At 42.2% G+C, this 23,177-nt stretch overlaps 1 protein-coding gene across 2 annotated transcripts in view; it reads left to right on the forward strand.

The window, feature by feature from the left end:
• Window positions 1–1,601: 1,601 nt before the first annotated feature.
• LOC111153194 (enhancer of mRNA decapping 3) overlaps window positions 1,602–23,177 on the forward strand; it is a 60,833-nt gene continuing 39,257 nt past the window's right edge. Inside the window, exons 1-2 of one of the 2 annotated variants that reach the window (XM_022512056.1) lie at window positions 1,602–1,704; window positions 20,391–20,572. In XM_022512056.1, the coding sequence (XP_022367764.1) occupies window positions 20,409–20,572 (164 nt within the window). In that variant the 5' untranslated portion in view covers window positions 1,602–1,704; window positions 20,391–20,408. Of the gene's footprint in view, window positions 1,705–16,063; window positions 16,073–20,390; window positions 20,573–23,177 lie in introns of those variants that run through there. The other variant, XM_022512057.1, reaches the window with a different exon arrangement.

A 23,177-nucleotide genomic window follows, 5' to 3' on the forward strand; every position in this document is an offset into this window, starting at 1 on the left:
CTTCCAGACCTTTGGGGTTCTAAATCATCTAAATCTAAATACCTCTTGCAGAATGTGTTTGGTCATAACCAGACTAGTAAACTCCTTCCTGATATACTGGATGATAATGATCTAAACAGGCCTCTTCTGAATAAACCCAGATCGGAGGAAACACAGGCCATCCCTGACAAAGGGGATGCTGCCTCTCATTGTTCTCCTGATAGATGTAGGGCTTCTCCCTCATTCATTTCCCGGGTTAATGACTATAATTGGAACCAACTGTCTGTTAGTTTACCCCAGGATGGGGGCTTTAAGGAATATTCCCGGGGCACCTAGGTGGCTCAGTCAGTTAAGCGTCTGCCTTTGGCTCAGGTCATGATCCCAGGGTCCTGGGACTGAGCCCCATGTCAGGCTCTCTGCCTATCAGGGAGCCTGCTCCTCCCCCTGTTTGTGCTCTCCCTCTCTCTAATTAATAAATAAAATCTTTTTTTTTTTAAAAGGAATATTCTCAAGCAGCTGTCAAAACTCCCTTTGTTTTGGAATAATTCTGTGTTCCCCAGCCAGATGTGGACTGCCTATTCCTTCTTATTGGCGGGAAAATATGGCATCTGCTCCTCTGTTGAGCTGATCGCCTCTAGAACTGGAAACCCTTTCTCTGCCTCTGGCCATACTTTGCCTCTTCAGTCTCCCCTTTCCCTTTGTGTTTCTGCATCGCCTTGGGTGCAGCCTGCATAAGTGGCTTCTAGACCGTCCTCAGTGCCTTTGCCACCTTTGGCTCCTTCTCCTCCCCTCCCTGTCCAAGAGCAGAGAGCATACTCTGGATTTAACACCGCCCACTTCAATTTCTCCACCAGTGTCTCAGGTAAAAATTAACAATGGGGAGCAAACTCACGACTTTTAAAAGCGAATCCAGGTGGAACAGAGTTCGGTATTTAAACTAATTTAAGTTTTTGGTTTAATTAAGGTAGCCCTGCTTTTAGAGTTATCAGCATTAAATGTGAAACTTTCATTCTACCAAGAATTGAAGGTCAGATAAGCTTGTGTTATCTCTGTTGCAATTTTATTTTTTTAAAGATTTTATTTATTTATTTGAGAGAGACCGAGCTCAAGTAGGCAGAGTGGCAGGCAGAGGGAGAAGAAATGCAGGCTCCCGGGTGAGCAAAGAGCCCGATGGGCTGCTGGAATGGGGTGGGGAGGGCTACTTATTACGTCACACATCTGCAATTGATCAAGGATGGGGTCCACGTCACCATCCACTCTCTTCTCTAAAGCCCTCCGCTCTTCTTTGGGGATAAGCCCAAGGGGTGTAGAGGGAAAGCGGGAACTTTTCATCAGTACTGCGCCAGAGAGTGGAGTCCCCCAGGTCTCTGGGCCGGAGAGTGGGACAGGACCCCAGCTCCAACCAGACCTCTACCCAACAATAGTAGGCGGGGCTCACAGAATGGACGCCCATGCGCAGTTTAGGAAGGCCGCAGCGCCTGCCCTAGCCACCGTCTCCCAACCCCTCAAATTTCCCGGGCGCTCCGCCCCCCAACCGCCCGCCCTGTAGTTGCCAAGGCGTCGCGCCGGAAGTGACCTCACGACGGTGGCGTGGAGACGCGGGGCGCTTCCGGCCGCCGCTGTGGGGGTGGGTTGTGGAGAAGCCCCTCAGCCTCCTGGTTTTCTCCTGTTGCGGGTTGGACTTGGCGAGGTGTGCGGGGGAGGCGGCGGCCTGACGGCGTGGAGGTGGGAGCGAGGCGGCGGCTGGGCTGTGGGTACTTGCGGGAGGGGGCTTCCGGGGTTGCTGGGTGGGTTTGCTTTTAGGCTTCTGGGTTCCAGGCCTTGTAGACTTTTATCAAGGCAGGCGCGAGCTGGGGACCAGGTCCTAGGGGTTGCGTCAGGGGGTATGGTTTGAGGTGGGAGACTGAGGGCAGCAGGGTTCTAAATGAACCGGGAATCGTGTGAATTGTGAGGCATGAGGGGCCTAGGCTCTTGGTTTCGCCTCGTTGATGGCCGCTGCAGCTCGCCCACTGTTTGCTCCCTGCCTCAGTGTCCTTTTGCACAATGGAGTAGGGTGGCATGGAACAGCTCGGGTGCCCCAGCCGTGACCGATAGCCTGAGGATGGAGGTGAACTGGGGTCTGATAGGGAAGGTGGTTGAGAAATTAATGATACCTGCCAGGGCGCAGCTTCCTGATTCTTTTCAGCTGTAGGTTTAAGTCTGAGCTTCTTCAAGTGTTCTTTGTGTGCTGTTGATTGAGTTTATCAGTAGTTGGCTTGTTGAGTGGTTCAAGTGTTTTGGTGTGCAAGGCGTAGTCCTCGCCTGCTTGGCCAGTTTTCAGTGACTCTCCCAATTCCAGAGTTAGGAGGAGTCCTTAACAACTCTCCTATGGTTACTGATGAGAAATCAGAATGGTTTTTGTTCTCTTCCCTAGCCAGTCTAAACTAATTTCAGTCTGCTGTCAAATAGAGGTCTTTCTACCCCATCAGAACATAAATGACTGTCTCTAAGCAGGTTAGTATTTCAGCTGGAAACCTCAGATGGATTCTAGGCTTTTTTTTTTTTTTTAAAGAATGGCAGATTAGGTGTACCGAGTTCAAAATTCCTGTTGGTTTCTCTGTATGAAATGAAGATGGTTACAAACATAACTTTTTGATTACTAAGAATTTCTTTGGTGGAGCTTCCTTGTGGGGGTAGGGCTGTGGGACTAGCAAAGTGTGTTTCAAACTTTTTTGATCTGGGACCCACGGTTAGATACATGTACATTATGGCTTAATGTGCTCCCAGCATACGCAGAGTACACACACACAGAACCCAAAAGTTTACCCTTTCTGCATATGATCCCCTTTGACACTTTCTGTTTAATTAAAAGAAAAAAAGTTGATTGCAACTCACTAAATTGACTATATGTCTGACCGCTAAAGACCCATAGTTTGAAAAACAATGGACTAGAAAATGTTTAAGATATTTGTAATTCCTGAGATGCTGTAATTAACGCAAAGTGGGAAATGTGTCTTTTTCCTGTCCTTTATAGGCAGAGGAGCAAGGGTACTAGAGTTATAAACAGGACAGGACATTCAAATTGGTATCTCAAAGGAATGTCAGAACAACAGGACAGGACATTCAAATTGGTATCTCAAAGGAATGTAGTGATAGTGTGTCAGAATTTTAGCAAGGCATTTGGTAAGTCTTTTATGAGGACCTGGTGGGTGAGATAGGGGAAGTTGCTAGAGTGGGGTACAATTAGATGGAATCCTGGTTTTGAGCATCAGTGTCTGGAGGGGTTTGATTTATGGATACAACTTACAGTTGGGATTCTGGTGAGTTGAGGCTGCATCACTTTCTTTATATACAGTATGTATTTAAAGCTTTATCTGGAAAGTGTGCTAATTAGATTTGTTGTCTTTATGAAGTGAAGAGAGAAAATATCATCTGGTTAATCTCAAGATTTGTCCAGTGCAGTTTAATGAAATGGAAGGGTCATATACGTGTGAAAAATTCCAGTTGGGTCCAAAAAATGCAGTTATACCAGTTAATGAAGGTAGAGATATGACTTAGGGGCTCGAGTAGAGTCTCAGTCATCTGAATCAGTCACATGGTTAGAGCTGATGTGCCCTACAGTAGTAGATAACGTTAGGAGAATGTAGAATCTAGAAGAAGAAAGGAAGGCTGACCTCAGCACTGGTTGACTCCGTCCTGGAGTATTAGGTGTATGTCTGGGTACTCTACAAAAATAAATTAACTTGGGGGTGAAGTTAAAAGGATTTGGAATTCGTCAAATTTTCAAAAATAATTTTTGTGTGTGTGTGTGAAGATACGATGGAGTTGATTTCGCATGAATGATTCTTTTTCCCTTGTTACTCGGGTCTTAAAACATTTTTTAGTGTTCAGAACATTAGAAAATCTATGTATCTCTTACACTTTAAGTTGGCATTTGAAATTTTTCATCATGAATTTAAGTAGTTTTAATAATTCAGGATGTAATTTTTGATGTGTAAATATTGGCTTTTAAAAAATAAATACAAAGGGCGCCTTGGTGGCTCAGTTGGTTAAGCGTCTGCCTTTTTTTGCCTTCTTCCACTCAGGTCATGATCCCAGGGTCCTGGGATGGAGCCCCGTGTTGGGCTCCCTGCTTAGTGGGAAGCTTGCGTCTCCCTCTCCCTCTTCTCCTCCCCCTGCTTGTGCTTGTGCCCTCTTTATCTCTGTCAAATAAATAAAGTCTCTAGATAAAAAAATAAAAAATACAAAGTTATCTAAATACACAATTTGATATTTTTATTTTGTTTTATTTTTTAAAGTAGCTCCATACCCAGTGTGGGGCTTGAACTCACAACCCCCAAATCAAGAGCCACATGCTGTACTGACTGAGTCAGCCAGGAGCCCCTTGATGTTTTAAAAATGTACAAATAGCTTTTTTTTTTTTTTAAAGATTTTATTTATTTATTTGACAGAGATCACAAGTAGGCAGAGAGGCAGGCAGAGAGGAAGAGAGGAGGAAGCAAGCTTCCTGTTGAGCAGAGAGCCTGATGCGGGGTTCGATCCCAGGACCCTGGGATCATGATCTGAGCCAAAGGCAGAGGCTTTAACCCACTGAGCCACCCAGGCACCCCCAAATAACCTTTTCTATATTAAAAAAACTCTTCTAAGATATGTATAAATGGTGTATTTACTTGAGTTTTGGATATTAAACCAGTCTTGTGTTCCTGGAATGAACCCCACTTAGTCATGGTGTATATATTTTTTATATGTTGCAGAATTTAGTTTGCTAAAATTTTGTTAAGGATTTTCGTGTTTGTGCTCATGAGGGATGTTGAAGTTTTCTTACTATGTCTTTGGCTTTAGTATCAGAGTGATAGTACCTTCGTAACGAGTGGTGAAACGTTTCTTTCTCTTTTGTGTCCTGAAAGAGTTTGTGTAGCATTTTTTTATTTTTCTATATGTTTGATAGAATTTACCAGTGGACTCTTCGGGGCCTGGGCTTTTTTTTTTTTTTTAAAGATTTTATTTATTTATTTGACAGAGCACAAGTAAGCAGAGTGGCAAGCAGAGTGAGAGAGAAAAGCAGGCTCTCTGCTGAGCAGGGTGCCCGATGCAGTGCTTCATCCCAGAACCCTGGAATCATGACCTGAGGTGAAGGCAGCCGCTTAACCAGCTGAGCCACCCATGCGCCCCTTTTTAAAAAAAAGATTTTATTTATTTGACAGACAGGGAACACAAGCAGGGGGAGCAGCAGGCAGAGGGAGAGAGAGAAGCAGGCTCCTTGTGGAGCAGGGAGCCTGATGTGGGGCTCAGTCCCAGGACCCTGGGATCACGATCTGAGCCGAAGGTGGATGCTCAACTGACTGAGCCATTCAGGAGCCCCATTTTAAAAAAAAACTATTTAATTTATTTGAGAGAGAGAAAGTAGATGCATAGGGGAAGGGGCCAAGGGAGAGGGAGAGAGAATATCAAGCCGAATCTTCACTGAGCAGAGAGCTGGAAGGGCCCCATCCCTTCACTCTGAGATCATGACTTGAGCTGAAATCAAGAGCCAGAGGCTTAAATGACTGAGCTACCCAGGCGACCCACTTTTTTTTTTTTTTTTTAAGATTTTATTTATTTGACAGAGAGAGAACAAGCAGGGGGAGCAGCAGGCAGAGGCTCCCCGCTGAGCAGGGATCTCAATGCGGGGCTCGATCCCAGGCCCCCGGGATCATGACCTGAGCTGCAGACAGACTCTTAACTGACTGAGCCACCCAGGTACCCCCTGCTTCTTTTTTAAGTTCGTTTGTTATAACCTCTACACCCAACATGGGGCTCGAGCTCAGGACCTCAAGATCGAGAGTCATATGCTCTACCCACTGACCCAGCCAGGCACCCCACTAATTAAGTTTCTCTACTTGATACAGGTCCATCCAGATTTTCTATTCTTGAGTCATTTTTGGTAATTTGTATTATTCTGGGGATTTGTCTGTTTCATAGTTTTCCTTTTTTTTTCTTTTCTTTTTTTTTTTTTTTTTACGATTCATTTATTTTAGAGAGTGTGAGAGTGCAGGAGTGGGAGAGGGAGAGAGAATCTCAAGTGGACTCCACGCTGAGCTCACAACCCCAGCCGAAAGGGAGTCCAGGAGTCCAAGGCTCAACTGACTGAGCCATTGAGGCACTCCAAGTGTGGCTGTGTTCTGATTCACCTTAATTGGTAGTGGGGCCTATTTGGCCCATGGGCTGTAGTTTTCAGACTCATGTCTGAAAACATATTACTTTAGGAGTAATAAATTTATGGTTAAAAATCTTTTATTGATAATCCAATTGTGTGAGCTGTTTAGGTTTATAAGAGTATGGAAATGGATTCCCTTGCATATCTTCGTGTACCCCTAAAGATGTGTGTGTTTCAGTTGAAGATTGGAACTTCATTTCCAAGATGTAGAGAATTTGTTTTTGTAGTTGCATTTTTGTAGTTTTGTTTGGGTGAGAATGGAGGTGGCCCTCATACTATGATTTTCTAGGGCCTTAACTCAAGTCCCTTATCCAGTCAATATTTCCACTAAAAGGAGACATTTGAAATAAAATTTACTAATAATAGAATATATTCTATTATATATATGCTATAATACATATCATCTCTGTGTCTCAGAACACATCCTTAATGTGGAAAAAGTGGTAGTTTAGCATTTGAGCAAATAGTCCATAATACTCTAGGACTTCCTGTGTAATATGGCCAGAATAATGGGTACGTTTGTTCCCCACAAAGACAAATACAAAAATGTTTAACTCTTTATTCTTGATAGCCCCCCAAACTGGAAATAACCCAGCTGTCTATCAGTAGTAGGATGAGGGGCTCCTGGGTGGCTCAGTGGGTTAAGCCTCTGCCTTTGGCTTGGGTTGTAATCTCAGGGTCCTGGGATCGAGCCCTACATTGGGCTCCCCCCCCCCCCGCCGCCTGCCTCTCTGCCTACTTGTGATCTCTCTCTCAAACAAATAAAATCTTAAACAAAAACAACAACAACAACAACAACAGTAGGGTGGGTTTATACATTGAAGTATAGTTACAGAATACTATGTAGCCATGAGAACGAATGAACTATTGCTACATGCAACAACAAGGATGAATTTCACAGGTAAATATTGAGCAAAAGAAGCCAAACATTTTATTTTTTTTAAAGATTTTATTTATTTATTTGACAGAGATCACAAGTAGAGAGGCAGGCAGGGAGAGAGGAGGAAGCAGGCTCCCCACTGAGCAGAGAGCCCGATGTGGGGCTCGATCCCAGGACCCTGAGATCATGACCCGAGCCAAAGGCAGCAGCTTAACCCACTGAGCCACCCAGGCGCCCTGAAGCCAAACATTTTAAAAGAGAACCTTTATGATCCCATTTACATGAGGTTCAAAAACTGGGATCGAGCCCCGCATCAGGTTCCCTGCTCAGTGGGGAGTCTGCTTCTCCCTCTCTACTCCCCCTGCTAGTAGTGTTCCTCCTCTCGCTGTTTCTCTCTGTCAAATAAATAAAATCTTTTTTTTTTTTTTTAAGGATTTAATTTATTTGGCGGAGAGAGACACAGTGAGAGAGGGAACAAAAGCAGGGGGAGAGAGAGGAGCAGGTTTCCCGCTCAGCAGGGAGCCAAATGTGGGACTTGATCCCAGGACCGTGGGATCATGACCTGAACCCAAGGCAGAAGCTTAACGACTGAGCCATCCAGGCACTCCCAAATAAATAAAATCTTAAAAAAAAAAAAGTCTGTCTTGATGTAGGTGGTAGTTATATAGGTGAATTAGTATGCAATAATTCATTCAGCTGTACACTTATAAAATGTAGACTTTATATATAGTATACCTTGATGGAAAGGTAGAATATGAAAGGCATCAAAGGCTGGTCTCCTTGTGGCTCCTAAATCTCCTGCTTCAGCTGTTGTTCTTCTTTTAACATAAAGGTGTTAGCCCTATAATTGATGAAGGCGCTTTCCTTAGTGTGTTCATCTGATTGGGAACCCAGATGGTGACACTTGTTTTAGATTCACGGTTTTCAGTTAATAGAGGAATTTTCTTTCCTTCTTTCTTTTTTTTAGATTTTATTTATTTATTTGACAGACAGAGATCACAAGTAGGCAGACAGGCAGGGAGAAAGAGGGGAGGAAGCAGGCTCCCTGCTGAGCAGAGAGCCCAATGTGGGGCTTAATCCCAGGACCCTGGGATCATGACCTGAGCTGAAGGCAGAGGCTTTAACCCACTGAGCCACCCAGGTGCCCAACAGAGGAATTTTCTTTATAGAATAAACCTTTTTGATGAGTTTTGAATAATGCATTAATGTTGTATTTTACATAGAGGGAAGTTTCTGATAGTAACAAGAAAGGGCAGTTTGTTACATGTTGAGTAGTTACTTTTTTTTTTTTTTTAAGATTTTATTTATTTATTTGACAGAGATCACAAGTAGGCAGAGAGAGGAAGGTTAAGCAGGCTCCCCGCTGAGCAGAGAGCCCAATGCAGGGCTGGATCCTAGGACCCTGGGATCATGACCTGAGCCGAAGGCAGAGGCTTTAACCCACTGAGCCACCCAGGTGCCCCGAGTAGATACTTTTTAAAAAGTTTCTATTGTAGAACTGGCAGTCCACATGTTGAAGCTATTAAAAATTCTGCTCAATAATTAACAGTACAAACCTGGATGTACAACCTTTTTTTTTTTTAAGATTAAATTTATTTATTTGACAGAGATCACAAGTAGGCAGAGAGGCAGGCAGGGGTGGGGGGAGCAGGCTCTCCGTCAAGCGGAAAGCCCGATGTGGGACTTGATTCCAGGACCCCGAGACCATGACCTGAGCCAAAGGCAGAGGCACAACCCACTGAGCCACCCAGGCACCCAACATCAGTGTCTTTATTTATTTTTTTTTTTTCTTAAAGATTTTATTTATTTATTTGTCAGAGAGAGAGAGAGAGCGAGCACAGGCAGACAGAGTGGCAGGCAGAGGCAGAGGGAGAAGCAGGCTCCCCACAGAACAAGGAGCCCGATGTGGGACTCGATCCCAGGACGCTGGGATCATGACCTGAGCCGAAGGCAGCTGCTCAACCAACTGAGCCACCCAGGCGTCCCAGTGTCTTTAAATTATAGTTGACATACCATGTTATATTTGTTTCAGGTGTACAACACAATGATTTGACAATTCTGTACATCACACTATGCCTACCATGATAAGTATATGTACCATCTGTCACTGTACACTGTTACAATATTACTATGATTATCCTTGCTTTAAGATTTTATTTATTTTGACAGAGACAGTGAGAGAGGGAACACAAGCAGGGGGAGTAAGAGAGGGAGAAGCAGGCCCCTGTTGAGCAGGGAGCCCGATGTGGGGCTCAATCCCAGGACCCTGGGACCATAACCTGAGCCGAAGGCAGACACTTAACTACTGAGCCACCCAGGCGCTCCCGTTGTTACAATATTATGAACTATATTTCCTGTGCTGTACTTTTCATCCGTTAGTTATTTTTTTTGTAAGTGGAATTTTGTAGCTCTTAATTACCTTCACTTATTTTGCCTATCCTCCCAACTCCTACCCCTCTGGCAGCCACCAGTTCTCTGATTCTTTTTCTATTTGTTATTTGTTTTGTTTTTTAGATTCTACATGCAAGTGAAGTCATAGGATACTTGTCTTTTTCAGACTTATTTCATTTAGCAGAATAGCCTCTTGTCACAAATGGCAAGTTCACATGCATTTTGATGGCTGAATAATATTCCAGGGTTTGTGGTGTACATTGCATCTTATATCTTCATCTCTCAGTGTGCACTTAGGTTCATTTCCATTTCTTGGCTATTGTAAATAATGCTGCAATGAATATAGGGGTGCATGTGTCTTTCCTTTTTTTTTTTTTTTTAAATTTTTTTTTTTTTTTGACAGAGATCACAAGTAGGCAGAGAGACGGGAAAGGGGGGGGGGGAAGCAGGCTCCCTGCTGAGCAGAGAGCCCAATGTGGGGCTCCATCCCAGGACCCTAGGATCATGACCTAAGCCGAAGGCAGAGGCTTTAACCTGCTGAGCCACCCAGGCGTCCCACTTTCCTTTTTAAAAAATATTTTATTTATTTATTTGGCAGACAGTGAGAAAGGGAAGACAAGCAGGGGGAGAGGGAGAAGCATGCTTCCTAATGAACAGGGAGCCTGTAGTGGGGCTGGATCCCAGAACCCTGGGATCATGACCTGAGCAGAAGGCAGATGCTTAACGACTGAGCCACCCAGGTACCCCTCTTTTTTTTTTTTTTTTTTTTAAAGATTTTATTTATGTATTTTGAGAGAGAGAGAGCATGAGCAGGGGAGGGTCAGAGGGAGAAGTATGCTTCCTACTGAGTAGGGATCCTGATGTGGGGCTTGATTCTAGGACCTTGGGACTATGACTTGCGCCAGAGGCAGATGCTTAACTGACTGAGACACTCAGGTGCCCTGCGTATATCTTTTCAAGTTGATGTTTTCATTTCTTTGGGTAAGTATCCTGTAGTGGAGTTATTGGATTGTATAGTATTTATTTTTTTATCTTTTAATATTTTATTTTTGCATGTGCACATGTGTGCATGTGAAAGAGAACAAATGTGTGTCCACATGAGCATTGGAGAGGGGCAGAGGGATAAGCAGACTCCCCGCTGAGCAGGGAGACTCCATGCCAGGACGCAGGCAGTTGCTTAACCAACTCAGTCACCCAGGCACCTCCTGATTGTAGTTTTGATTTGTATTTCCCTTGTATTTTGATTAGTGATGTTTCATATGTTGGCCATCTGTGTCTTCTTTGGAAAAATGTCTGTTCAGGCCCTTTGGCCATCTTTAATCAGATTATTTGTATTTGTTGTGTAAGTTCTTTATAAATTTTGGATATTAAACCTTTATTGGGTATATCATTTACAAATATATTTTCCCAGTAGTAAGTTGCCTTTTTCTTTTGTTGGTTTCCTTTCCTGTGCAAAAGCTTTTTATTTTGGTTCAACATAAGTGCCTTTTTTTTTTTTTTTTTTTTTTTTAAAGAGAGAGAGAGAAAGCACACACGTATGCAGAGAGGGGCAGAGGGAGAGGGACAAGCAAAATCCCTGCTGAGCGTGGAACATGTCACAGGGCTCGATCCCAGGACTCCAAGATCGTGACTGAGCCAAAGTCACGCTTAACCAATTGAGCTACCTAGGCACTCTTTATCATTAGTCTTGAAGATACATGTTGAATGAGAAGAAGTAAAAGTCTTTTTCACATCTGATTAATTTCTGGTATTCAAAAAAATTCTTGTTATTATGGCTTTCTTCATCTATCTAATACAGGCATCAGAGTAGGATTATGATGGAGTATAAGTGATAGGAATTGAAATTCATACTTTTGTGATATTAAGTAGACAAAGTCTTGTTAGGACATTGGAAATAAGCCTAAAGTGTATTTTTGCCTTTTACCATCATCAGTATTGTGGAAATTGTGTTGTATTGGAAATTTACCTGATTTCTTAAATTCTTATATTGTTAATTGTAGCAGCTGAGTTATGGGTATGTGGGGCTCATTATGCTGTTCTGTCTACATTTGTATATGTTTGAAATTTTTCATAAAGTGTAAAAAAAGTCAAGATTGAGTCTGCTAATGCATTATTTTCTGTTCTGTAGGCGTAGTTTTCTGATATTGCTTAGTTGGATCACTGGAAAACAACCTGAGTTTTCTCTTCAGGTTTTTGTGTTTCTGATGGGTCATACTCTCCCCCCGACAAGAGTGTTTTTTTATTTTCCCTTCATTAGACTCCGTATTTTATGTAGGTATGTTTCTTCTTTTTTTTGGTATTTATTTTTTTGAGAGAGAGCAAGTGAGCAGGACCAGGGGTGGACGTGTGGAGACACTGCGCTGAGCGCAGAGCCCCATGTGGGGCTCAGTCTCACTACCACAAGATCATGTCCTGAGCCCAAACCCAGAATCAGGAGCTTAACTGACTGAGTCACTCAGGCGCTCCTTATGTAGATATATTTCTGAAATTGATATTTGAAACCAGCTCGAAATGCTATTTTTTATTTTTCATGGAGAACACTAAGCAATATTTCATTTTGTACTTAATACTGTATATTTATATTCATGTGCTATCTCTCCTGACTTCCTTCTGTGTGTAGGGCAGTGTTTGATTCCATATCTTATATAGGATTTTGCATAAAGGGTATTATGATTTTAGAACCATTTCCAAGAAGGGCCACAACATTTAGATATAAATAGATACTCTAGATTTTCAGCGATTAACTTCTGTCAGATTTTTTTAAATATAATATTTATTTATTTATTTATTTGACAGAGAGAGAGATCACAAGTAGGCAGAGAGGCAGGCAGAGAGAGAGAGGAGGAAGCAGGCTCCCTGCCAAGCAGAGAGCCCGATGTGGGACTTGATCCCAGGACCCTGAGATCCTGAGCCAAAGGCAGAGGCTTAACCCACTGAGCCACCCAGGCGCCCAAACTTCTGTCAGATTTATTACGTGTAATTCAGTCATTGATTGGATAAATATTTTGAGTTTTTTTCTCATTGTAAGCACTCTGTTGGCTGAACAAGACAAAGTTTCTTGCCCTCATGAAGCTTACATTTTAGTGGGGTGATAGAACATAAACCAAAAAGATAATTCATATAGTGACGAATTTTGAGATCATAACAGAAGGTGAGGTGTTGAAGAGTGATGGGGAGTAGTGACATTAGATTAGGGTAGCCAGGGAAGGCCTCTTTGGGGGGTGGTGATATTTTAGATACCAGAAAGACAAGATAGAATTAGCTTTTCATAGAGTTTTGTTGTAGTGTCTTTTATTCCTTTTTATTGTTAAGTAGCATTCTGTTGTATAATACCATAACTTGTTTATCTCTTCTCCTTGTTCCTAGTTTTCCTGCTCTTATGAATAAAGCTGCTGCGTACATTTGTGTACAAGTTCTTTTGTGAATATGTTTTCATTTTTCTTAGGTAAATCCTGGGGATGAAATTTTGGGTCATAAGTATGTGTTTAATATTAAAAGAAATCGCTAAACTCTTTTCCAGAGTTGTATCATTTTACATGGTCAGCAGTGTAAGCGGGGGGGTCCAGTTGCTCCACGTCATCACACATTTGGTGTAACCTACCAGCCCTTTTAATTTCACGCCATTTTAGTGGGTGTAAATGGTATTTTACAGTGTTTTCCCCAACTTCATGGTTTTTTTATTGTTGTAAAATACATATAAAAGTTAACATTTTGGGGGCACCTGGGTGGCTCAGTGAGTTAAGCCTCTGCCTAAATTAGCTCAGGTCATGATCTCGGGGTCCTGGTATCGAGCCCCGCATCGGGCTCTCTGCTCAGCAGGGAGCCTGCTTTTCCCTCTGTCTCTGCTTGCCTCTCTGCCTACTTGTGATCTCTGTCAAACAAATAAATAAATACATCTTTAAAAAAAAGTTAACCATTTTTAAGTGTATAGTTCATGGCATTGAGTACACTCAAGTTGTTGTGCGACCGTCACCACCACCCATGTCTAGAACTTTTTCAGGCTCTCCCAAACTGAAATTCTGTACCCATTAAACAATAATTTACCATTCCCTGTTCCCGCAGCTGTGGCAGCCACCTTCTACTCTCCGTCTCTGATTGAATAGTCTCTTGTGATAAGTAGTCTCTTGACTACTCTAGGGACCTCATGCAAGTGGAATCATACACAATTTGTATTTTCGTGTATCTTCTCATAATGTCAGGATTCATCTGTGCTGTAACATATGGTCAGAACTCCTTTTTAAGACTGAATGATATTCCTCTGTATGTGTTTACCACATTTTGTTTTTCCATTCAACCATCGTGGATATTGGAGTTGTTGCTTTATGTTTTAATTTGCATTGCCCTGATAATTAATGATGTTGAGCAGCCCTCCCTGTGTTTATTGGTCATTCAGATAACTTCTTTTGCTCATTTTATTTTTTTTTTAATTTTTAAAAAGATTTTATTTATTTGACACAGAGAGAGATCATGAGTAGGCAGAGATGCACGCAGCGGGGGAGGGGAAAGTAGGCTCCCTGCTGAGCAGAGAGCCCAATGCGGGGCTCAATCCGAGGACCCTGAGATCTTGACCTGAGCCAAAGGCAGAGGCTTAACCCACTGAGCCACCCAGGTGCCCCTGGATATAAGTCCTTTATCAGATGTATCGATTGTGAATGTTTTCTTCTTGACTTGCTCGACCCTTTTTTTTCCCCTCTCTTGCTTTGGGGTGGTAAGAGAAGAGGGCAGAAGTTTCTTTTTGCTTCTTGAAGTACTTCACTTGGCTGCCTGGGAGGTAGCCTCCATTGAGGTGATTTTGGGATGTGGCTAGGTAATGTGGAAAAGCTTCCTAAATATTTTATTACATTACTGTTATTTTGTTATTTATTTATTATTTATTTACTTACTTTTTTGTCGGGGGAGAGGGTCTCCCAGTGCGGGGCTCAGTCTCACAACACTGAGATCATGACCTGAGCTGAAATCAAGGGACGCTTAACTGACTGAGTCACCCAGGTGTCCCCTTGATGAGTAGAACTTCTAGATTTTGATGAAATCTAATTCATCGGATTTTTTTTTCTTTTATGATTAGTACTTATTTGTGTTTTCTCTAAGAAAGCTCTCTCCTCTAAGGCCACTAAGATACTCCAATTTTTGTTTTTGTAGTAGCTTTAGTTTTACCTTTTATGTTTAGTTTGTTTCAAATTGATTTTTTGTATCTGGTGTGGAATAGGAATAGGAGGTTATTTTTCCTCATATGTCCAGTTCTAGCACCATTTTATTTTTAAGATTTTTATTTTTTTTGACACGGAGACCCAGGGAACAGCGAGAGAGGGAATGCAAGTAGAGGGAATGAGAGATGGAGAAGCAGGCTTCCGTGCTGAGCAAGGATCCCAGTGCCGGGCTCGATCCCAGGACCCTGGGATCATGACCTGAGCCAAAGGCAGCTGCTTCACCACTGAGCCACCCAGGCGCCCCTCTCGCACCATTTGTTGAAAAATACTTGGATTTCTTCATTGATTTATCTTGGTGCTTTGATCATTAGTCCGTGTGGGTCTGAATCTGGATACTCTTCTGTTCCATGGATCTATTCACCTATCCTTGCACCAACACCATACTGATTTCTTTCTTTTTTTTTTTTTTTTATTTATTTGACAGAGAGAGATCACAAGCAGGCAGAGAGGCAGGTAGAGAGAGAGGAGGAAGCAGGCTCCCTGCTGAGCAGAGAGCCCAATGCGGGGCTCGATCCCAGGACCCTGAGATCATGACCTGAGCCGAAGGCAGCGGCTCAACCCACTGAGCCACCCAGGCGCCCCATGATTTCTTTCTTTTTTAAGATTTTATTTATTTGTTGGGGGGTGGTCAGGGAGAGGGACAAGCAGACTGTATTGAGCACGGAGCCCAACTTGGGGCTCAACCTCTTGACACAGAGATCCTGACACCTCAGCTAAAACCAAGAGTTAGCTGTCCAGCTTAGTCACCCAGGTGCCCCAACACCTCACTGGTTTTCCAGCTTTATAGTATATCTTGAAATAAGGTGGTATAAAACATCTAGCCTTGTTTTATATTTTCATAATTATTTTGGCTAGTCTAAGTATTTTGCATTTCCGTATACAGTTTATTTTATTTTATTTTTTAAAAGATTTTATTTATTCATTTGACAGAGACACAGCAAGAGAGGGAACACAAGCAGGGGTTGTGGGAGAGGGAGAAGCAGGCTTCCCACCAAGCAGGAGCCTGATGTGGGGCTTGATCCCAGAACCCTGGGATCATGACCTGAGCCGAAGGCAGCGGCTTAACCCACTGAGCCACCCAGGTGCCCCTCCAGCTGGGATTTTTATAGATATCTGTGTTTGATCCCTAGATCAGTTTGGGGAGAATTGACAACATTATCTCTTCATTTATTTACGTCTTTTAATTTTTCTCAGGGGTCTTTTATAGTTTTCATTATAGTGTTCTGCACATTTTTCATTAGGCTTATTCCTAAGTACTTGATGTTTTTAAATACTATTATAAATGATATTTTAAAATTTCATTTTCAGGGCATCTCCATGGCTCAGTTGGTTGGCTTTCTGCCTTCGTCTTCTGTCATGGTCCCCGGGTCCTGGGTTTGAATGTTGCATAGGACTTCCTGCTCGGGATCATGACCTGGGCCAAAGGCAACATTGCACTGGGTAGGACATACAGTATAGTGTTGAATAGAAGTGGAAGTGGTGAAAGTGAACATCCTTGCCTTGTCTTAGTCTTTTGGAGTAAATAAGTCATTATTTCACCATTAATATGATGTTAGCTGGAATTGTTTTGTAGATGCCACTACCCTCCCCTTTTTGATACCATGAGTGGATGTTGAATTTTGTCAGATTATCTTTCTGCATTGTGTGTGTTTTTTTTAAAGAAACATCTTTTTTTTTTTTTAAAGATTTTATTTATTCACTTGCCAGAGATCACAAGCAGGCAGAGAGGCAGGCAGAGTGAGAGAGGAAGGGAAGCAGGCTCCCCGCCGAGCAGAGAGCCTGATGCGGGGCTCGATCCCAGGACCCTGAGACTGTGACCTGAGCTGAAGGCAGAGGCTCCAACCCACTGAGCCACCCAGGAGCCTCTGTTTTTTGTTTTTTGTTTTTAGATTTTATTTGAGCGAGATGGAGAGTGAGAGAGCATAAGCAGAGGGAGCTGCAGAGGGAGTGGCAGAGGGAGAGGGAGAAGCATACTCCTCACTGAGCAGGGAGCCTGATGCGGGCCTCTATCCCAGGACCCTGGGATCATGACCTGAACAAGGCAGATGCTTAACCGATTGAGCCACTCAGGCACCCCTATTTATTTATTTATTTACGATTTTATTTTTAAGTAATCTCTGCACCTAATGTGGGGCTTGAACTCGCAACCCTGAGATTGAGAGTTGCATGCTCTACTGACTGAGCCAGCTAGGCACCCATATGTTTTCCGCATTTACTGATTTTATACATGATTTCCTCATTTATTTTGTTAACGTGGTAGAAGACATTAATTTTATTTATTTATTTATTTGACAGAGACACAGTGAGAGAGGGAACACAAGCAGGGGGAGTGAGAGAGGGAGAAGAAGTAGGCTTCCCGCTAAGCAGGGAGTCCAGTGCAGTGTTCAGTCCCAGCACCCTGGGGTTGTAACCTGAGCCAAAGGCGGACGCTTAGCGACCAAGCCCCCAGGCACCTGGCATGGATTTTTTTAGTTAAACTTTTTATTTGAGATACTCGTAGATTCGTATGCACTTGTAAGGAATAATACAGAAAGATTCCATATACCCCTCCTAGTTTTTCTCATTGATAACATCTTCAAAAACTGTAATACAGTGTCACTACCAAGATACTGACATTGATGTGGTCCAGATACAGAATATTCCCATTAGTATAAGGATCCCTGGTGTTGTCCCTTTTATAGCCATCCTCATTTCCCTCTTGCCTCACACCCTTCCTAAACCCTGGGAACCACTCATCTCCATGTCTGTAGTTTGTAGTTTCAAGAATGTTAACATAGATTGATTCCTGCAGAATGTAACTTCTTAACTTTTTCTCCATGGTATGGAGGTACCAGTTTGTTTAACCATTCACCCATTGAAGATCATCTGGGTTTCTAGTTTGGAGCTATTTTTGTGAACTTGACTTCCTTTCTCTGGGATAAATGACTAGTAGTGCAGTTGCTCAGTCATGTAATGGTTGCATGTTCATGTTTTTTGTTTTTTTGTTTTGTTTTAAATAGATGGCCGAATTGTTTACCAAAATGGCCACATCATTTAATAGTCTCATCAGCAATGTATGAGGAATCCAGTTTTTCCACTTTCTTTCTAGAACTTGGTGATGTCACTGTTTATTTATTTTAGCTGTTCTGGTGGGTGTGTAGTGATCTTCACGGGAGGAGTTTTAATTTGCCTTTCCCTAATGGTTAATGATGTTGAACATTTTTTCATGTGCTTGCTTGGTGTCTGTTTATTTTCTAGGTTGAAATGTCTTCTTGTGTTTTTTGACCTTTTTAAAAATTGGATTGTTTGGTTTTTTTAACTACTGGGTTTTGAGAGTTCTTTATACTAGATATTAGTTCTTTGTCTTTTTCAGATATGTGGTTTGCAAATATTTTTTCCCAGCCTGTAGTTTTTGTTTTTATCTTCCTACCAGGGCCTTTACAGAACAAAAGTTTTTAGTTTACAAGAACTCCAGTGTACCAGTTTGTGTTTTTATTGATTATGCTTTTGGTATCTAAGAATCTTTTGCCTCACCCTAGATCCTGAAGGTTTCTCTTATGTTTTCCCTAAAAGTTTTATTGGTTGACATACTACATTTAAGTCTATAATCATTTTTAGTAAATGTGTAAATTATGACACTTAAGTCAAAGTTTATTTTTACTGATGAATATCCATTTGCTCCACCACCATTTGTAAAAGCTGTGTCATCTTTGTTGAATTACTTTTGCACTTTGTCAGAGTCAGTTCAGGGTTTATTTTGTGTGGGTCTATTGCTGGGTTTTCTGTTTTATTCCATTGATTTATATATCTGTCCTCCTACCTGTACCATGTAGTCTTGATTACTATACCTATATAATAAGTCTTGAAATTGAATAGACTGATTCCTCCCGTTTTCTTGTCAGAATTGATTTAGCTATAAAATAGTTGCATAGTTTGTATGATTTGATGTCTAGGTAAATTTTATCTTTACTATTTGTTCTTTAAAGCATTTATAAAATTCAGTGTTATTTTTATTCACTAATATGCATGCTCCTACTAAAAAAAGTAAAATTTTTTTCAATTCTAGTATAGTTAACGTGCAGGGTTATACTAGTTTGAGGTGTACAACATAGTGATTCATCAATTCTATACATAGAGCTTATCAAGATGAGTGTACTCTTGATCCCTTCACCTATGTCACCCATCTCCCACCCACTTCCTATTTGGCAACCATCTGTTCTCTATAGTTAAGAGTCTATTTTTTATCTGATCTCTTCCCTCCCCACCCTGCTTTCCTTGTTTGTTTTGTTTTTTAAATTGCATATATGGGGGCGCCTGGGTGGCTCAGTGGGTTAAAGCCTCTGCCTTCAGCTCAGGTCATGATCCCAGGGTCCTGGGATTGAGCCCTGCATTGGGCTCTCTGCTCAGTGGGGAGCCTGCCTCCTCCTCTCTCTCTGCCTGCTTCTCTGCTTGCTTGTGATCTCTGTCTGTCAAATAAATAAATAAAAATCTTAAAAAAAAATAAATTGCATATATGATTGAAATCATATGGTAATTGTCTTTCTCTGACGGGCTTATCTTTTTTTTTTTTAAGATTTTATTTATTTATTAGCAAGAGAGAGCAATGGGGTGGGGAGGGCAGAGGGGGAGGCACAAGCAGACTCCCTGCTGAGCAAGGAGCAAGACAGGGGCCTCAATCCCAGAATTTTGGGATCGTGATCTGAGCTGAAGGCAGATAGTTAACCAGCTGAGCCACCCAGGTGCCCCATGACTGGTTTATTTTGTTTAGCATTATACATTCTAGCTCCATCCATGTTGTTGCAAATGGCACGATTTCAGTTTTTTTGGTATGTGTGGCCAAGTAATATTCTGTGTGTGTGTGTGTGTGTAAACACCATACCTACTCTTTGAGTAAATACCCAGTAGTGCAATTACTGGATCATAGATAGGTTAGTTCTGTTTTTAATTTTTTGACGAACCTCCGTGCTTTTCCACAGTGGCTACACCAGTTTGCATTTTCATCGAAAGTTTTACTTTACTTTATTTATTTATCTATTTGTTTATTTATTTAAAGATTTTATTTATTTAACAGAGAGAAAGTGCACAGCAGGAGAAGCAGTAGGCAGAGGGAGAGGGAGAAGCAGGCTTGTCTAACGGGGGGGCCCATGCAGGGCTTGATCCCAGGACCCCAGGATCATGACCTGAGCCGAAGGCAGATGCTTAATGACTTAGCCACCCAGATGCCCCAAAAGTCTTATTTTTTATACTTTACTACTTCAGTTAAGGATGTGACAGAATATGCAGTATTTTTTTTTTTTTTTTTTTTAAAGATTTATGTGTTAGGGCACCTGGGTGCCTTTGGCTCAGGTCATGATGATCCCAGAACTGGGATCAAGCCCTGTCTCAGGCTCCCTGCTCAGTGGGGAGTCTGCTTCTCCCTCTCCTTCTGCTCCACCCCGCAGTCATGCGTGCGTGTGCATGCCCCCCCAAATCTTTAAAATAAATAAGAAGATTTATGTATTAGCGTGCATGCACACAGAAAGGGGGGCCAGGCGGGGAGGGATAGAGGGGGAAGGGAAGAATCCCAAGCGGACTCCCCACTGAATGCAGGATCCTATCTCATGACCCTGGGTTCTATCCCACAACCTGAGCCAAAATCAAGAGTTGGATGTCTAATGGACTGAGCCCAGGTGCCCCCAGAATATGTATTATTAAGTTTCAGATCCTGACATAATATTTGCTGAGTTTAATGAGAGGTTTCTCTGTTTCTCAAGATTTGCATGACTCCTTCTCTCTACAGTGGTCTTACATCAGAAACATGGCTACAGATTGGCTGGGCAGTATTGTGTCCATCAACTGTGGAGATAGCTTGGGTGTCTATCAGGGAAGAGTGTCAGCCGTGGATCAGATCAGCCAGACCATTTCTCTCACCCGGCCTTTCCACAATGGAGTGAAGTGCCTCGTGCCAGAAGTCACCTTCAGGTGAGTGTCCTGACTGATTTCTTCAAATCTAGCCTGGTGGTCTGTGGAGCTTGAATCTAGGTCTAGTTGCCGACATTCTCTTGGATAGGGCTGCTTTTGAATAGTGTCTTGTCAGGGGTGAGATTTTGCAGTCTTAACCCTCATAGTCTAGCTGTTGTTTCAGTATAGACTTTGTGTGGTAATTAGCTTTCAGCTACGAATCAGGGTTTGTGAAACCTTTTTCTTAGCTCTGTCAAGCCCTCAATATTCTTATTTAAATGGGTCAGATTTGGAATAAGCTTTCTATTTTCTTTCGCTTTTGTTATTTGTGTTTTCTAAGGCCTTTACTGATCTCCCCACCCCCACATTAATATACCTCTCTTTGTAGATTTGTGTCTTAATTTATCTCTAGAAGCACACTGTCACCAATAGCTGATGTCCTTAGTTACAGGAACATGTGTTTTTTAGTGTTTGTCTGCAGATTTCAAGTTCACTTGTCTTCACATCCCTCTTTTCACCAATTTGTCACAAAATCTCCATTCTTAGGTTAAAATGGCAACAAAAACAACAACAAAACAGTCAGGCAAGAACTTCCTGACTTTCTGAACAATACCTTCACTTAATCTTTTCTCTAGGAGTATCCATTCTTAATGTCTTAGCCCTTCTGAAGACTCAGTAGAAGGCATGCCCTCTGTGTTTAGGGCTACCCTTATCCCATATGCTTTATGCTTTTCTGTCTCCTTTGACACTGTTCTCTGTCTCTTTTGTGTCTTCATTTTCAACCTTCATACCTCATTTTCCTCTTTGCATTCTAACGTTCCCAGCCTTCCCCCACAGGTCACACCCTCCTGCACACCCACATCCACTTACACACACGCACACCCACACACCTGCCACATCTTGGTGTTTGCCATTAGGTGCTGCCCTGTCATTTCCCTTCTCTTTATACCCACAGTTCTTTTCAGAGCAAAACAGTCTGCTTTCATTTCCTTTGTGGCCTCATTCTCTAGTCCTTCCTTAACCCCACATTTATCTTTCTTCTAACTTTATCATCTTGCTGAATGAGCTCTTGCCAAGGTTACAAATGACCAAATAGCCAAATTCAGTGGCAGTGTTTTAATGCTAACCTTAGTCAGATGCTCCCTAAGTGTTGAAGTGCCCTCTTTAATTTCTCTGTCACCCCTTTGGGTTTTCTTTCCATGTATTCCTCTATTCCTTTACATCCCTCTGGCACCAGATTCCTTTTCTTCTCACTTTTTAAGATTGGTTTATTCAGGTTTTATTTTTTATTCTTTTCTTAGTCTGTAATCTCCCTAGACCATTTCATGTGTACTTCTTACACATTAATGAAACTCCAGATCTCTTTTTTTTTTTTTTTTTTTTTTGAGAGAGAGAGAGAGATCACAAGTAGGCAGAGAGGGGGAAGCAGGCTCCCTGCTGGGCAGAGAGCCCGACTCGGGACTCAATCCCAGGACCCTGAAATCATGACCTGAGCCGAAGGTGGAGGCTTAACCCCCTGAGCCACCCAGGCATCTGGAGACTCCAGGTCTTTAATTAAGACCCATTATCTGAACTCCAGACACTTAGTCTATTGGCTATTTCCAGGTGGATATCCCAGAGAATATCTTACATTTAAGAATTTCAAAGCTGAGCTCATTATGTCACCTGTAGGTTTCTTCTTCCAAAGGTCTGCCCTTAATTGGTGGCTAATGACAGCTTTCCAAATTAGAAACTTAGAATCACTGTAAATCCTTCTTTCTCTTTGTTCATCGTATTCAATTAGTCACCAAACCCTATGGATTCCAAATGTCTCTTGGGTTCATCCTCTCCTCTCCCTTTGCACTGTCACTTGTCCTGTTTATCCTCTCTTATTTCTTGCCTGGTCTCCTATTGGGTGCTTTTCCCTCTAGTTTTTCCACCTTTTCTGTAGTCACCAGAAAAGTCTAATGTGGTTATGATCTAGTCCCTGATTACCTCCACAGCTTTACCTCTTGGTGGCTTTCCACAAGCATCTTTCCCGTTAGTAACAACATGATGTTGGCACTTTCTCAGGTGGGCCACATTTTCTCAGTCTCTGATAGCAACCCCCGCTACACTGCTGGGCCAGCTCTTATATTCCCTCCCTGCTCAGGCTTTGTTTAAATGTTTCATCAGTTTCTGCCAGAGTAGCTTACATATTTTGCTTTTGGGTTCTTTGGCCCCTATACACGCCTCTGTCACAGTATTTAACACTTTTGATTATCTACTTGTTTTTTCCACTGACCAGACTCTTCATTTTGGGCATGTGTTGGTTTTTGTCTCTATCTAGTTCATTCCTAGCACAGGGCAGACCATATAGTAAGTGCTGTATATACACTTATTGAATGACAAAGTGAATGAATGAATGAAGAAAACGCTATTAGGCATTCTGAAAATCTAAGATGCTGGTGATAGTTTTGTGATTAATAATAGGTCTCTTTAAAGGCCAGTGCTCTCACTTGACTGTTGTTGCTGAGCCTTGTCTTTAAGTATTCTACTACTTTTCCTCACTTTTGCCTCTGATACTTCAATGAAATGGAGCCCTGGATTAAGAGGTACAGATTTCCAGTTACAAGTAAGTCATAGGAATGTAAAGTACAGCATATAA

This window comes from Enhydra lutris, unplaced genomic scaffold (assembly GCF_002288905.1).
Source record: "Enhydra lutris kenyoni isolate GAN:26980312 unplaced genomic scaffold, ASM228890v2 scaffoldscaffold31, whole genome shotgun sequence".
NCBI classification, from domain to species: domain Eukaryota; kingdom Metazoa; phylum Chordata; class Mammalia; order Carnivora; family Mustelidae; genus Enhydra; species Enhydra lutris.